Raw genomic sequence first — 17,827 nt, forward strand, 5'->3', positions numbered from 1 at the left:
AGTGAGACAATAAGCCCTACGGCATCCATCCGGACAAAATCAGAGACGAATCCAAGCTGCATACATTTATTCAACACCCTCCTCATCTTCCTTTCCTTCTGTTTTTCATATCCTTTGATTGCCAGCTAAAAGGCAGGAGATGAGTAACGAGATTTGCCATAGCCAAAACACTAGAGACTTAAGTGAAAAGCATAATTTCCCCCCCCTACATTCCACCGGAAAAAGTAAACAAGCAGGTAATTAGGCAATAAAACAAATCAAATCCAAGCAGCATGCACATATGTTTACTTAGTTACAAATAAAGGGAAAAAAATAGTCCACAAAAGTGAGCTGAATCTGTCAAAACCTCACTTTGGGGACATCTTCAAATGGAAAAAAAGATGCATACATGCAGTAAATTTTCATTTAATCACCTTTATCATCAGGGTCATTCCAACCTATAATTTTCTGCTACTGAACACAAAGGAAAAGAAATGAAATATTCTTTTCCATGCAATTATTAAAGAGAATGGGAGCTTTCAAGCTTCAAAAATGTTGCAAAAGCACCATTAATATATCATAAAAGTGGTTCATATTATACAGTAGTTTAGTAGGCTACAGTATAATATGACGAGAGACTGAAATTCAAGTCATTATTCAATCAACATCTTCCCCTCTGGTGAGCTGTTAACCAATGAAAATGATGTATTGATTAAATGAGCGAATTAAAAGTATTGATTAAATGAGTCAATGAAGTTGTGAAGCAGAACAGTCAGCTCAAGTGAATGAATCAGACCATTCTTGTAAAGTGTGTACAGTGTACTGGATCAACCGATTCATTGAAAAGACTCAAAAGAACAATTCACATGAACTCTCATGGCGAAAGGAGAGCTGGTATTTTAAGTAAATGTTACTTGAATTTCCTTCTGTTTGTCACACAAAACTATCACATGGCTTCAGAAGACATTAAAGGTAGGGTAAGCAATTTCGGAGAGGCTAGCTGTAGCAAGCTAGCTTTGAAAGCATTAGATCCCACCCTCGTTTCAGAGCGCTCTTCAAAGCCACGCCTCCTCCAAAACACATGAACGCGCACAGCCAGAGCAGAGTCTGCAAAGTGTTACGAGAGACGGTGTTAAATTACTTCATGTATCAATGCAGATAATAATAAACATAAACAACATAAAGAGCGCTGACTTGTACCACCTGATGGCTGCGGATTCATTTCAGCATTGATAGTGTTGCCACAGAAATGAACGAGATGAACGTCACGGGTTGCCATCTCTTAGTTATGGTCAATTTGGATTTTCAGGATGCCAATAATCAGTTTGCATTGCAATATTAAAATCTAGAAAGAAACCTATATAGACTGATTTTAGTGAACTGTTGGTTGTGATTGGCTTAGACCTTAATATGTTTTCAGTCATTTTTCAATTGTCCAGATTTTTAAGTTTTTTAATGATATTTTCCAGCATGCTTTCTTCAAATGTATATTATCCTATCTTGAAGTGAAACAGATATTATATAGGTTGTTATATTATACCTGTAACAGTTGGTTTCACTAGTTCTAAAATGTTTCATTTTGCTACAAGTTATAATTTATCAGAGTACACTGTAAAATTGGTAACCTGATTTTGTAAGGATTTTTTTTTTCTACTTGAGCTAATGATTAATGACCTTTGTTGATGTAATATGAATTACTTTTGAGTTTAGTATAAATAGTATAATTTTGGGGGGGGCACAGTAGTTGTGGTGTTAACACAGCATGAGCTTGTTGTTTTGGTGCAGGGGGAACTGTAAAAGGTACATATGTTGACAGGCAGGTAGGACATTGTATCATTGCATTTGGAACGATTTGACTTTATTTGACTTCCACTGTACATTTTTTAATATTCTGACCACTTCTATTATTGATTACTATGAGATTGTGAAAAGAGTTTCAAGCAGTATTACAAAAAGTGTTAAAAATATTTCCTAACTTACCTTTAAATAAAGCACACAAGCCATATGGACCACTTTCATGAAGTGATATAATCACTTTATTGCATATTTAAGAAAAATATCCATATTTAAAACATAAACTATAATCACTGAGGTCACCCTTCTACTAGAACACGGCTCTCTTGTGAAAGCACATATGGCCATTGCAGGAAGCCAGTGATTATAGTTTATAAAGTTTTAAATGTGGATATTTTTCTTACAAAAACCCAGTGCTTTGCTTCAGAAGGCATTTATTCACCTACATATGAATTACGTTTATGATGGATGGATGCGCTTTTTGAAGCGTCAAATACTCTGGCACTATTCAATGCCATTACAAAGCTGGGAAGAGCCAGGATATTATTAACTCTGATTGTTTTTAGCTGAAGGAAGAAAGTCATACACACCTAGGATGGTTTGAGGATGAGTAAATTAAGGGACAATTTTCATTTTTGGGTAAACGAATCCTTTAAGTAGGTAAATGTGCATGTCTGGAAAAGACAATGAAAGAAACCATCTGATGCTGTTACTTTCATTTAAACAGGTCTTGGGTAATCATAGATCATGTTTGATCATGTTTGTTCCTGACTTTGCACACATTTGAAACATTAGCATGTTTCACAATAAACTCACTACTGTAGATCAGAGATAACACTCTCTTTGCTGAAAATTTCAGACTTTGCCTCACTGATATGAAAGTGTGTTAACAAACATATGTCAGTCTTATTCTCTTGACACTTAGGAGTATGTAATTTCATGATAAATTGATATTCTGTATTCATGATGAAAACTGCGCAGAATTACACATACACTATAAAGTCTGTTGGGTCGACATGGATACACACTTCTATACGCAGATCATTTCTTCCCCTCACACACACCAGTGTCATGAATACTGACAAGCTCCTCTGGTATGCAAATGATGGCAGAATATTCATGAACCACTAAACTGAGCGGCGTTAATAATTGAAACAAAATGGCAGACTCGATTGTCGCTCGCACACGTATTTATATTTGTACTTTCTTTGTTGACATCTGTCAGCGTCCCGCTTAAAACGATGTTCGCGGTGGATCAAAACACTCGTCCTTGCTGGGGGATTGTACGAGTGCATGTGTAAAAGGAGAGAACCTGACAGAGCTGGTGGGAAAGAGTGTGACTCTGTCAAAACTGCTCGCAGCTGTTTTTGCGATAACAGCAGACAGCTCTGTGACTGCGTTAGGAAGCTCAGTGGGGCTTGACCCTGTTGGTAATGGGCAGGAAGCCGGGGATGAATTCGACTTGTGTTTTACTCTTACAGCCATTAGCCATTAACCTCTTTGAGCTGCGGCACTGAGGGAGAAATGAGGCATGTAGGAGCCATGGGAGCCACCGAGACTCTTCAGTCACAGATGCTAAAAGATTAGCAGGCCATTACTCCAACTGCACACAAATATAAATATTATTATTATGTGCAGTTTTGCTGGCACGACTACCAAATTTTGTGATAAAACTGCTACTGATTCTAGTACTATATTGTAAATTTAAGACTGATAGTTGGATTGACTGAATGACACCCAACCTGGACAACTTGGTACTTCCAGAGAAAACTAATTATTTAATTAATTAAATTTTGTAGTTCAATAAAATATAAATGAATTGTATTTATGTTAAATTTGTCTATATTGTAATAATAAAATAAAATATTTTGTATTTATGTTAAATTTATTTACTTTTTTTGTGCCCATGCTGTCTTTGTTGTTGTCAAAATAATGAAATGAAATTAAATTAAATTAAATAATGAAATAAATAATTTATTACTGCCCAAGCCCTGAAAGGCCCTATTGTTTTCCTTAGGTAAAAAAAAAAAAAAAGAATTCCGACCTTTCGGGCAATTTTGGGTCCCTTAACATGCTCAAAAACTCTTGAAACTTTGCAAACACGTAGGAATCGTCAGCCATCAGGGCCAGGCACAAGTTGTCATGGGATGGGGGGGGGGGGGGTCACTTTCAAAATGCTTTGAAATCACCCTCTTATTTTTACCCAATTCACTTCAAACTTTGTCAGAATAATGTCAAGACATGGCAGACCTGTGAAAGGATTCTTGATATCTTAAATACTGTTGCCTTGGCAACACGTCAAACTTTTATAATATTCTTGGGTGTTTTTGAGGCTCTTAGCATTCTTCAAATTGCATGGAACTCAACACACACGTCAAAGTTTGACAAGGGCAAAGCTTTAGAAATGGGTGGGGAGGAGAGGCTCTATAGCACCACCTTTTGACAAATGTTGAGGGGTTAGTCTTACCTACAGTCACCAACTCGGTACAGTCATTAGCTCTGATCAACAGGAAGTTTGATATTTGGGTTTGAATGTGGATTTTTTGAATAATCAGGCTCTGAGTTTTTAACTACTCCTCGTAGGAGATTCATGCAATCGCCATCATACTCGGTCAACATGAAACAAAGACACTGAAGATGATAAATTGCAAATGATTATAGGATATCTTAAACAGTGTTGCCATGGCGAGGGATTAAATTAATGGCAAAAAAAGGGAAACAGGAAGTGTCTCATATCATGTGAAATTATTGTTTGATTTAAATTAAATTAAGATTGTATGTTGCCCACCATACACAGGTTTCCTTAAGCCACTGGGGTGGCGGTGGCGCCGGGGCTTGGGCCCGTCATCGCTGCTTGCAGCTATATTATTGTTTTTGTGACTGTTTGTTTCATATCATTACACTAGTCAAGTATTGAAGCATTGAAGAGGAACTAGGTCTCTTTTAAATATATTTGGACAAATGATTAAAAGGAAAACAGACAGATATGATTTGCTGAAGTATGGTAATGGTGGACTGGAGACAGCTAAACTAATCTGAGGCCACATCAGGGGAAAAACAGGAGTCTTACATTTGGCTCATCACGTGTCCATAATTGAACACGACTAACTCGTTTAAGTAAAAAAAAAAAGGGGAAAAAAAGGATAGAGGACAAACAGACAGAAGATAGGGAAAGAGAATAGATAAATAAACAGGAAAAGACACATCAAAGCAGTTGTAACAAGACTTATGCTGAGCCACGTCTCAACTCTTTCCACCTAAATCCTGTTTTTGACAAGCTGTCACTTAACAAATCCTCAAAAAATCCCACACAATCTGACCGTGAAACACAAAACAATATTATTGACAAAAAAAACTGACTGAAAACGGTTACCTAGATGACACTTAAAGGACAGTAGTTAGCAGAATAATGAACTGACTAGTTTCCTGCTGCAGACAGTAATAAAAGTTGCATGACCTTCTTCCATGATTTTTTAATTGTAAATTTGAATCGCTTTAGTATTCTGCTTGTGAGTAGCTCTTAACAAAGATTTCACAACCGCTCGGTTGGTTGCAAGTCATTTTTTACAAGTCATGGTTAACATACAGGATATGACTTAGAGAGGTTAACTATGAAGACATATTTCTATTTCTCTATTCTTTTAGTAAACATCTTCCAGTTTACAATTGTGGAGCATCATATTTAATATATTATACACTAAACACAATGCATTTCAAGGAGGTGATTAACACAGAATATTTAAGATTTATAAATATTTTAATAACCTGAAATTACTTATTTCAATTTCAATGAACATTAAACTGTGATATTTAGAAGTCAGAAAGACAAATTTAGTCAGGGTGAAAAACTTAATTTGAAGTTTACTTAAAATCAAAATGTATCCATAAATTTGTCTTTTTTTTCCCCAAGACCATGATACCCCTTTTACAAGATGTAATATAAGTCTCTGGTGTCTCCAGAATGTGTCTGTGAAGTTTCAGCTCAAAATACCCCACAGATCATTTATTACAGCTTGTCAAATTTGCCCTTATTTGGGTGTGAGCAAAAACACGCTGTTTTTGTGTGTCTCTTTAAATGCAAATGAGCTGCTGCTCCCGTCCGCTTTCCAGAAGAGGGCAGAGCTCAACAACAAAGCTGGAGAATCTCACGCAGCCAAAATGACGATTTTCAGTAACGGTGTTCAGCCTTACATTGTTCAAACCAGAGTCAGACACTGGTGGAAAGATTTAGGAAGAAGTTACAACTTTTAGAATGCAGCTGGATGATTCTGAGCCATTAGTGGATACATTTATGTAGTTGCTGTGGAGTTGATTCAACTCATCGATTAGCATGTTGCCATCACATTAATCTTTTGTGCAAATTCAGCGTTGAATTGACCCTCGTTTGTGAAGCAGTCCGGCGTAAAATGATGGCATGGCAACAACACTCTTCTACAACAACTCTTCCTCTTCTCTAAAGCAGCACAACATGGCCGTTTATGTAAATTTTAGGGTTAGTAATGTCACTAACATGGGAAGAAGCTTGTTGTAGTCCCTACCAGCTGTTTGTCGTAGTCCCTAAACAGATAATTCTGTAAAAGAAAATATCTCCCTTTGCATGTAATTTTGAGCATCGTAACTTTGCAGACGTTGTTTATGCTCAAACAGCAACATTACACACTAACTAGAGTTAAAAAAGTGATATCATAATCAGCCACCCCTTTAATGTGATAGGCCGTCATAACTGTGATGTGCGAACATCATGATGTGAGTGTTTTGATTGGTCCTCTGCTATCCTGCAGCACAAAACTGCAGTGGTGACTATAATCAGGCAGCGAACAGATTCCTGTGATTTCATGCTTCTGGAGAAACCAGGGGGGGGCAGAAACAGAGCTGTCAAAATCCACAAACATTCATGCAAACATCCGCACGAGCACAAACAGAGGGTTAAAGTACAGTAACACAGGAAATAGTAGAACACACACTTTCGCTCACACACACACACATCAAGTGAAGTCCCGCCAGACTGTGCGGCTGCATTAATAGAGTCATCTGGGAGATAAACAGTGACTGCAGCTGCATCAGGTGTGAATCACTGGCCTACAGGCAACACTGCTCACTGCGTCTCCATGACAACTTGCAGGTGACTCACCAACCTCTCTGAGTAAGGCTAAAGCTGTTTCCACGACAACCCTAACCCTTACCGCAGGAATGATGCCAGAGGAAAGAACTGCGGCAGGGGCCGTAGCATCCCAGTACTATAGGCATCTACTTAAATGCCACGACAAGAGGAGGAGGAGGGGGGCGCCATGGGACCTAATGTTCTGTGTTTGTCAAATCAATACAGCATGGACAAGTGTTCTGTGAAGTATTTATAATATAACATAATACAATATAATATAATATACTGCAATATAATAAGAAAAGTAATGATTTGGGAGCAACTGGAGATTGATTGGATTGTGAAGCATTTACTATTGTGATACAATTTTCTGCAATAATAATAATAATTATTATTATTATTATTGTAGCAACCTGAATCATAACAAAGCACTGTTTGCCAGAGGAGGACTGGCCCCCCCCGACTAAGCCTGGTTTCTCCCAAGGTTTTTTTTTCTCTCCATTTTAACACCTATTTGCCACCTGTTTGCCACCTGATGTCACCTGTTGGAGTTTGGGTTCCCTGCCGCTGTCGCCTTTGGCTTGCTTAGTTGGGGACACTTGACATTTGACTTGACATTTGATATTCAACAGTATTCTTGACATTTATTCAACAGTGCTTTGATCTGCCTGCATTGACACAATTCTTTAAGAGCTGCTGTGCAGCCAAAATTATATACCAGTTATCACTGTAAAGCTGCTTTGACACAATCAGCATGGTAAAAAGCGCTATATAAATAAAGGTGACTTGACTTGACTTGATTATTATGGATGTTTCCGAGCCTATCTCAAGGATTAGTATCGGGGCCGATTTAGCATTTTTTAACTGATCAGTATCGGCTATCCTAAGCCCGATCCTTTATTTTAAGTCAGCTGTCATGCAGGTGTTTTGCAGTAGGTGGCAGTATGCACCTTAAAGTGGATTTGCCAACCGCCATTAAAAGGAAAAGAAGAAGCTCAATGTGCGTGCTTAAAGGATTAGTCCACTTTTAAATAAAATTTTCCTGATAATTTACTCACCTCCATGTCATTCAAGATGTTCATGTCTTTCTTTCGTAAGTCGAAAAGAAATGAAGGTTTTTGATGAAAACATTTCAGGATTATTCTCCTTATAGTGGACTTCAGTGGCCTCCAAACGGTTGAAGGTCAAAAATCACAGTTTCAGTGCAGCTTCAAAGGGCTTTAAACGATACCAGACGAGGAATAAGGGTCTTATCTAACGAAACAATCTGCCATTCTCGAAAAAAATACAACTGTATATGCTTTATAAACACAAGTGATCGTCTTGCGGCGCAAGCTTTTTGAAGATGCGGAAAGCGGAAGCACGTGCAAGGCGATCACTTGTGTTTATAAAGCATATACAGTTGTTTTTTTTTTTTTTAATGACTGATCGTTTACACATGACACACATTCAAACTTCTATGTTTAGCATATTTTGATGCGCACTTTTTTAACGAATCACTCGAAAGTACTTTTTTTACTATTTATTTTTATCTGCCGTCACACTGTCCGAGACGTCTTAGGTATAACGCATGCTATATGGGTTGCTTCGAACATGACTGGCGTTCTGACACCATGAGCATCATGCTTTCTAACCTTCAGTCCACTTTTTTCCCTTTTTGTTGCAATTATTCTGCTTATTGTACCAATGGATACAATAAAGTCCTGCCCATTTTTTCCTTATTGAGCATCTTGTTTGACATGGAAATACATCAAGTGGAACAAAAATGCATTGCTAATAATTTACGTTGACTTAATGAGGTGCACAAAGTATTTTTCTGATAGGTATAAATGCTGAGTTAGTGTGGAGGTTATTTACATCAATGTTCTATTGATTGATTTTTTTGCTAGTTTTCATTAATTTGAAGTTACCAACCGTTGCGAGGACAGGCGTTGTGGAGTTGGATGTCCAGAGAGCAGGGTTTGCGTGTGACAGCTGTAGCCACTGACTCGTAAGGGTTGTCCTCATCCTCTGGTAAAAACACGTCCAATGATGGAGAATGGGCAATTTCACCACATCGACTGTCCTGCACAAACAACATAACAGAAACCAGTCTTTAGATAGACAGACAGACAGATATTTTAAAAGATAATTTTCTAAAAAAAAAAAAACTGTCTTGAAAAAGCCAACATTTTTTTCAAGTGTGAAAAAGATACTCCGCATCCAATTGAGAGTTTATTCCCATAAAGACAAACCGTTCTGTCTCACGTGCAGAATGACAGGGATAAATAGCCACCCGTGATACCCTGCTCTATCATCTTCAGTGAAATATTGCCATCACCTCCTGCTGCCTGTTTGTCTTCATGGGTGCAACACGGCAGGCGTGTGAGGGCAACCATCCCTCAAAGTAAACATAGCACAGGCCAAGCTGCCCCCATTGTCATCGCACTTATTTCCCATGAACCCCATCGATTTCTTCTCAGACAACTATTACTCTACCTGTCAGTGCCAAATCCTGCATCACCCAGAAAGCATTAGACACATCCATCATGCACCGGGCACAGGGGAAGGGCGATTTATCACATGGGATTGAAAGAGAGACCTTTGTCTCTCTCTCTCTGTTTCTCTCCTGATGCTTCTATGATACAGCTGTTCAGGTAATTCCATATAGACACTCAAGATCAGGTGTTGGTTAAAAGTAAATTAAATCCTTCTTCCAACATTCATTCTCCATACACACTCAGACACAGGTGGTTTAAAACGTATATTAAAGTGATTAAACATGTATTAACTTGGGTATGATTATTCATAACCGCAGAATCTGAATCTGCTTGTGATTCAAAGTGTTGTGTGCAAAGGAAATTTACAATTAGTAAGAAGAAGAGGTGCTTGCCCATGCAAAAGTCGCTTCCATGATGCTAGATTGCTGTGAGTAGTTGCCAGGGCATTGCTAGGTAGTTGCTAAGACACTGGTTGAGGCTACTAGGCGATACTATTGTGTTCATTGTGGTTACTAGGGGGTTGCTAGGTGGTTACTAGAGTGATCTGGCTGGGCATTGCTAGGTGATTGTACAGTAAGTGGTGTCTGCACATTGTCTCAATAATGCTACAGTGTTTGCATGGGGGGGTTAATGTAGTTGCTGTTTCACAAGTCACAACTAGCTTTGTTTGGGTTTTCTGTTTGTGAGCGGCCCTTGTAAAAGTCACCTTCACAATGCTAGGGTGTTCTGGGTGGTTGCAAAGGTGTTGTTATATGGTTTTCTGGGTCAGAACAGCTAGATTTTGCATTTTCTAAGTGGGTTCTAAGTGGCATTGCTAGTTGATTGTTGTGAGTGGTGCTTGCCCATGCAAAAGTTGCCTCTATGATGGTAGACAGCTGTGGGTAATTGCTAAGCCATTGCTAGGTGGTTGCTATGGTGTTGGTTGTGTTTACTAGGTCGCTACTACAGTGTTCATTGTGGTTGCTAGGTGGTTACTAGAGTGGTCTAGTTTGTTACTAGGGCATTTCTAAGTGACTGTGAGCGGTCTTTGCCCATTTGTGTGTTGCTAAGGTGTTGCTAGGTTATTGTGAGTAGTGCTTGTCCATGCAAATGTTGCTTCCATGATGCTAGATTTTCATGGGTAGTTTCTAGGGCCTCGGTGGGAGCTAGTGTGTTTGCTGTGGCTACTGTAGTGTGGCTACTAGGGGTGTGGAGTGGAGCCAGCTAAGGGACCTTTCCTGATCCGAAAATTAAGTACTTAAATATCTTCTAATTAAAACAATAATGCTAAATGTTGAATTAAAGGGGAAAAAAAACTTTGTGTACAGAGTTATGTCAGGACAAACATCCAAATAAGAGGACTATAGTGCGTCCCAAATGACGCACTATACACTATGCACTTATACACTATGTACTTGTGCACTATGCACTCATCCATGTAGTGCGTGAATTGTACAAGGTTATTTTGTCATTTAACAATAGAGTCCGATCCTCCCTTCCCCTCTGCTACGTAATTAAAGCTGCGACAGTTGAGTGCACGAAGTGTCCAACATTCCACACTTTTCCGTTAATTTAGTGCATCATCCGGGTATTTAAAGTGTACTTTTTCTTTTTGGAACTTTCAGTGTGAATGCACTACTTGCACTATTTATACTTAAAAACGTCATAGAATAGTGCATAAGTGCGCGAATTGGGACGCACCTTATAAATAGCTGATTAGAGAACATGGAAGATGAAAGAAAATATTCACATTGGCTGAAAATTGCTAAAACAACTATTACTATGCATATACAAATGCAAATCTGAACAATATATATATTATACATAAATGCTTGCTGTATTCGAGAGTGAGACAGAGAAAAACGCTATCTGATTTGCGACTGTGCTTAATTCATTCATTCGTGTATCATATCGTACAGGGTTAATTAAAATAGACATATCAAATAGTAAAAAAATGTGTATGATGTAGTATTTTAGTTGATTTCATTCATAGAGTTTACACTCATTTACTTCACACACTCATTATTGCATAATGGTTTTAAAAGTTTATGTATAATAATAAGCTATCCACCAGCTCATTCAGTGTCTGACGAATATTTTCTCTATTATCTGGCAGAATTCGTTATTCCTTCTGATGCGAATAAGCTATCCCTACCCTACATCTCTAGTGGTTTCTATAGCATAGGGTGTTCACTATGTTTAGGTGGTTGCTAGAGCATTGCTAGGTAATTGTGTAATTGAGTGGTGCTTGCCTGAAGTCATCTACATAACGCTAGGGAGTTTGTTATGGGTGGTTGCCAGGGTGTTACTAGGGTGTTCTGGGAGGTTACTGTGGTTGCTGTTTCACAACTAGATTCTCTGAAGAAAGTTTGAGTTGTGCTTGTAAAATTCGCCTCCACGATTCTAGGGAGTTCTGGATGGTGGTTAGGTGGTTGCTTACCGGTCAAAGTCAAAAAAGTTCCTCTAATGATCATTTTCCCCTCTCTCTTTCCATTTGAGCCACACTGAATAAAGCTCCAGTCAGAAAGAACAGAGGCCCTCCAGAGAGCCACGCAGAGAAATCAACAGAGAGAATAATAGAGAGGTGAGAGAGAGAGAAAGACGGAGAGAGATCAAAGCTGCGTTCACAAGAACTTACACTTTTGGACTTTCTGTGTCAGTTTAAATAGCATTGTGGGGCGGGACAGAGGAGTCAGGCACACGCCGAGGAAAATACTTAGAGAGCAGGAAGGAGGGGAAATGCACGGGCTTTGAATCAGTGGTTTCCTGCATTGTGCGCTAGCATGCACACGCTTGCACAGGAAACTACCCACTGGCTGAATAGAATGAGAAAAAAACTACAGCAAAGTTGTGGATTACAATCTTCCTTCACTGAAGTTAGTTTTACTGCTGGTGAAATAACCTAAACCTTAACCCGTAAGAAAACATTGAGCATTTGTAAAATAGCAAAAATTAAAGAAATGATACTTTTATATTTAATAAACAACCAAATAAATAAAAGTAATATCATAAATAATAATAATAGTGATAAATATAATAATAGTATTAAAAAATATAATAAAATAATTCAATATAGAATTATTCAAATTCTGCTGATAAATAATATTTGTCACTAATCATTTAGTCAGATTTAGATATCTTCTAAGGACAATTTTGTCGCAAACGTGTAAACGCACACACACACACAAGAATATACAGTACACACTTATGTTAAAAAAGTACCTGTTTATCTCTTGCGAATCCTGATTTCTTCACTGAGACTGAAATTCCAACTCTTCTGCGTACGAACAAAATGACCCCGCTGCGCCTGACTGTCCGAGCACACTACAACTCTTGTTCTCTTTCCCTATCTCTCTCTGACAGCAGAGACAGGAACTTCATTTTTTTTTCTCAGAAAAGGAAGACTACAAAACAAACAGAAGCGATTCAAGTCAGTAATTAGCGTGCTGATGTAGAGCTGCAGTTGCTGGACTCAAGATTCAAATAGGAAATCTGCCCGGACGGCCCTCAGTCACGTCTGCAATCTTCAGCTGCACATGTGATCACATGGGGCCTGACAGACTTTTACTGCCGGCTTAACTCTTGTCTTCCTCCCTTTCTCATTTTCTTCTTTAATCGGCTCTTTTTGCTTTATTCCTTTTGGTTTTCTTCACATTTATCCAGAGTTCTGTCACTCGCTCTTTTCTCAGTTGATACAGTATCTGATCTGAATGGCCACTGTCATTTCCTGTGCTTTTCTAATCTGAGCTATGCATATTTTGGAGGAGGACCCCACAGCATAAAAGGCCCTCAGAGACCTTCTCAGAACAGATAGAGGGATTGATATAAAGCGAGAGAGGGAAGATAAGTTTGGTCATGTGCTTTAGAGGAGGGCTTTGCATGCAGAGATGATACCAGTGGAGGGAAGTAAGGCTTACACAATTTTGTTGCAATATGCTTCACAGTGAGGCTTCGTTATAAACCGAACAAACAATAAGCGGGAAAATGAAGCAACTACAAATAAATAACATCAGCAGCAGCAAGATAAAGTAGCCTGTTCAAGACAGCCAGTTTCTCACTAAAAGACTTCCAGCCAAAATAATCTCATTCTGCCTGATATATAACGGACTTAGTGCAAGAGATAATAGAGAGAGAAAACAGAGAGTTGGAGAAAGAGAATTAGCAAATTGAAGTGGCGATGATTTCCGACTTTCATAAAAATATCTGACTACAGTTATTACTTTCTCCTATTAAACACCTTTGGAGATTTAGCACCTGCTCCCGATGTAACTATGAACTCTGTGATGCACTTTTCCTTCAGCTCACAGGCTAAATCTGCAGGTCAAACCCCAAACGCTGAGAGGAATAGTGTTTTTTTGCTGTTGTTGTTTTGTGTTCTTGTGATTAAAGGCCTGAAGGCTTTGTTTTGTCAGTGAATGCTAACAAATATGATCCAAAATAACCTTTTGGCACACCTATTACCGATAATTGGATTGAGAAGATTGACTGTTATATAAAACAGTACTTTGAATTGTTCAATTGAAAATAAATCTATATTGTCGCTTGAAAAAGAATTTTCCCTATTATATTTGTGACAAACAGCACAGATTATTGTGTCATCATACATTAGACAGTCTCTTTGTAAAACACATTGTCAGAAAATAGTGTCAAATTTTGTCAAGGTCCATCATTATGTTATTCCTTATGTTTTTGTTTTTCAGGAAACAATCTTTTCAGTAAAAAGCAAGTTTGGGCTTTCTAGCAGATCCAATTAAATCTCTTAAATATGGCAGTTTTATCTCATTGATGCATTATCTATTAAAACAGGAAATTGGAGCAAAATATAATTGAATGGATTAAAGGGTTAGTTCACCCAAAATGAAAATTCAGTCATTTATTACTCACCCTCATGCCGTTCCACACCTGTAAGACCTTCGTTCATCTTTTGAACACAAATTAAGATAGTTTTGATAAAGTCCAATGTCTCAGTAAGATCATTTCCTTTTTCATTGCCCAGAAAGCTGCTAAAGACATATTTAAAACAGTTCATGTGACTACAGTGGTTCAACCTTAATATTATAAAGCGACGAGAACACTTTTTGTGCGCCAAAACAAAACAAAACAAAAAACAGCGACTTTATTCAACAATATCTAGTGATGGCCGATTTCAAAACCCTGCTTCATGAAGCTTTGAAGCTTTACGAATCTTTTGTTTTGAATCAGTGGTTCGGAGCACGTATCAAACTGCCAAAGTCATGTGAACTATTGAAATTTCGAAACACTTATGACGCAACGAAGCCTCGTTTACTGAAATCACATGATTTTGACATTCTGAACCACTGATTCGAAACAAAAGATTCTTAAAGGTGCCCTAGATTCAAAAATTGAATTTACCTCGGCATAGTTGAATAACAAGAGTTCAGTACATGGAAAAGACATACAGTGAGTTTCAAACTCCATTGTTTCCTCCTTCTTATATAAATCTCATTTGTTTAAAAGACCTCCGAAGAACAGGCGAATCTCAACATAACACCGACTGTTACGTAACAGTCGGGATCATTAATATGTACGCCCCCAATATTTGCATATGCCAGCCCATGTTCAAGGCATTAGACAAGGGCAGTTAGTATTACACAAGGGTAGAACGTCTGGATGTGCACAGCTGAATCATCAGACTAGGTAAGCAAACAAGGAAAACAGCGAAAAATGGCAGATGGAGCGATAAAAACTGACATGATCCATGATTACATGATATTTTTAGTGATGTTTCTAAATTGTCTTTATAAATGTTTCGTGAGCATTTTGCTAATGTACTGTTAAATGTGGTTAAAGTTACCATCGTTTCTTACTGTATTCACAGAGACAAGAGCCGTCGCTATTTTCATTTTTAAACACCTGCAGTCTGTATAATTCATAAACACAACTTCATTCTTTATAAATCTCTCCAACAGTGTAGCATTAGCCGTTAGCCACGGAGCACCATCAAATTCATTCAGAATCAAATGTAAACATCCAAATAAATACAATACTCACATAATCCGACGTATGCATACAGCATGCATGACGAACATCTTGTAAAGATTCATTTTGAGGGTTATATTAGCTGTGTGAACTGTGTTTATGCTGTTACAGGCAAGCGCAAGCTCCGTGGGCGGGGGAGCGCCAGATTTAAAGGGGCCGCACACCCTAAATCGGCTCATTTATAATGATGCCCCAAAATAGGCAGTTAAAAAAATGAATAAAAAAAAAAATCTATGGGGTATTTTGAGCTGAGACTTCACAGACACATTCAGGGGACTCCTTAGAGTTATATTACATCTTTTAAAAAGAAGTTCTAGGGCACCTTTAAAGCTTCGAAGCTTTATGAAGCAGTGTTTTGAGATCGCCCATCACTAGATACTGTTGAATAAAGTCGTTATTTTGGTTTTTTGGCGCACAAAAAGTATTCTCGTCATTTTATAATATTAAGGTTGAACCACTGAAGTCACATGAACTGTTTTAAATATGTCTTTAGTACCTTTCTGGGCATTGAAAACATGATCTTGCTGGCAATGCAGGCCTCACTGAGCCATCGGATTTTATCAAAAATATCTTAATTTGTGTTCTGAAGATGAACGAAGGTCTTACGGGTATGGAACGACATGAAGGTGAGTAACCCTTTTGTGTGAACTAACCCTTTAACAACAGCCAATAAGCTTTAGGTGCAATAATTGAATTAATTGTGAATTTTTGAGTTGGCTGCAAAGCTAACAGACATGGACTGAAAATAAAATAAAAGTATCTCTTAATTAATTTAGCTAAAATTATGTTTTGTCACTAAGTAATCAGTGGAACTAGGGGCGGGGCATTCTCATTCTAGAGATCCTCTGATTGGACAAAAATCTGTCTAGTGCATGGTTGAGTCATCAACAGTTTTATTCTGTTTTCCTACAAGTGAAACAGGCATTAACTTTTAAAAGTAAACTAACAAATGACGAGAAAGTGACAATATGGAAAAAAGCAGGACAAAGTAGTAAAAAACTAAGCTAGTCAACCAAACACACTGAGAGCAGATAGTCCATAAAGGGCCAGCAGGGAGGCCGGAGGCATTTTGAGTTTTGAGTCCTCCTGAGAGCTTTCTTATGCAGGGAAAACCGTCATCACCTTATCATGCACAGCCTGTACACTCTGGGAGAAGTTAACATTCATTAGTTGCCCTAATTATCTCTCAGCACCTAGGAGGAAGTGCTGAAACCTTCTCGGTAGATGAAGCCACTGTCGGGGTTCTGAGATTTACATGAGTCACGGATATACAAAAGAGATTATGCCACACTGTGGGATAGGAGGAGGAGGACGATGAAGATTAAAACAAATATGACGGAGGAAACATTTAATGCAATCACTCGAGGGAGCCCGCTGCTTTGGAATAACTACAGTCAAGGCTTTCCTTTATATTATTACTGCGTAACAAAAGCCGTAATGTGAGTAATCCGAACACTTTAACAACGATGATTTCCAACGTGGAGAGTCAGAGACTGCGTCAATGCTTACCAAAAACAGCAGAAGCACTGATGGTGGTCGTTCATTCAATTTTAATGCCACACAAAATTGGTATCAGGAGAACTGCACAAACATAGATAGGAATGAGAAAATGTTACTGTGACTTGTCGCTTGGTGGTAAATAACTTTTATTACTGAAATCGCTCCTAAACCAAGTTAATATTTTTTTATAAATCATCCTTTAATAAGGCGTTTATGTTGAATCCAGCTTTATGAAGGCTGTATATTTATATGCAGTATATGCTTGTATTTGTGTTTAAACGGCTCATAAAATACGACCGGTCGTTTAGGATTCTTATCCTAGCACTGTTTTCAGAGTGATCTATTAAACACAGCGGCTCCTAAATCACACTGGGCAGTCAGTGAGACCATAGGGACATTAGTTTCTTCTAATACAAAGTCACACACACATATAAAGCCATTCTGCTCAATTAAAATGGACAATACACATGAAAAACTTCACTTCCCGGAGCATTTAATTAGCTGTAATTAGAGGCTTTTTTGAGGTCACAAAGTCATCAAGCTGGACAAGACCAACCAAATTACTTCTATACAAGCAATGTAATTGCATAATTTAGGCGTAATCGATGCAGTATGCAAACTGAGGATAACAATAACTGAAATTTTCAGGACAAGAAGAAGCAACTGCCCTTCTAGGTCCTTCGGAAATAAAACCACTTTAGTGATGCCGATTAGTGATGACACACTGCCCGGCAGAAAAAAAAGAAAAAGAAAAAGAAAAAGAAAAAGAAAGTAGTAAATGTAACCAGCCATTTAAATGTGTGAGCAACAAGCTCATTGGCTGCAGATGTGACATGGACCAATCAGCTTGTGCCAGTATACGCTGTAATTATCATAAGACCCATCAGCCTGCGGCATCTAGAGTTTCATGACAGAACTATATATATATATATATATCACGAATCCTGTCAGTTCCCTACTACACTTCCCATAATCCTCCCTGCCAGTCACATGC

At 38.2% G+C, this 17,827-nt stretch overlaps 1 protein-coding gene across 5 annotated transcripts in view; it reads right to left on the reverse strand.

Moving 5' to 3' along the window:
- anks1b (ankyrin repeat and sterile alpha motif domain containing 1B) overlaps positions 1-17,827 on the reverse strand; it is a 238,722-nt gene that overhangs the window by 124,325 nt on the left and 96,570 nt on the right. For all 5 annotated transcript variants that reach the window (XM_048154392.1, XM_048154391.1, XM_048154390.1 and 2 more), the window contains one exon: positions 8,789-8,939. In XM_048154392.1, the coding sequence (XP_048010349.1) occupies positions 8,789-8,939 (151 nt within the window). The remainder of the gene's footprint in view (positions 1-8,788; positions 8,940-17,827) is intronic.

The sequence above is a fragment of the Megalobrama amblycephala genome, linkage group LG14 (genome assembly GCF_018812025.1).
Source record: "Megalobrama amblycephala isolate DHTTF-2021 linkage group LG14, ASM1881202v1, whole genome shotgun sequence".
Taxonomy (NCBI): Eukaryota; Metazoa; Chordata; class Actinopteri; order Cypriniformes; family Xenocyprididae; genus Megalobrama; species Megalobrama amblycephala.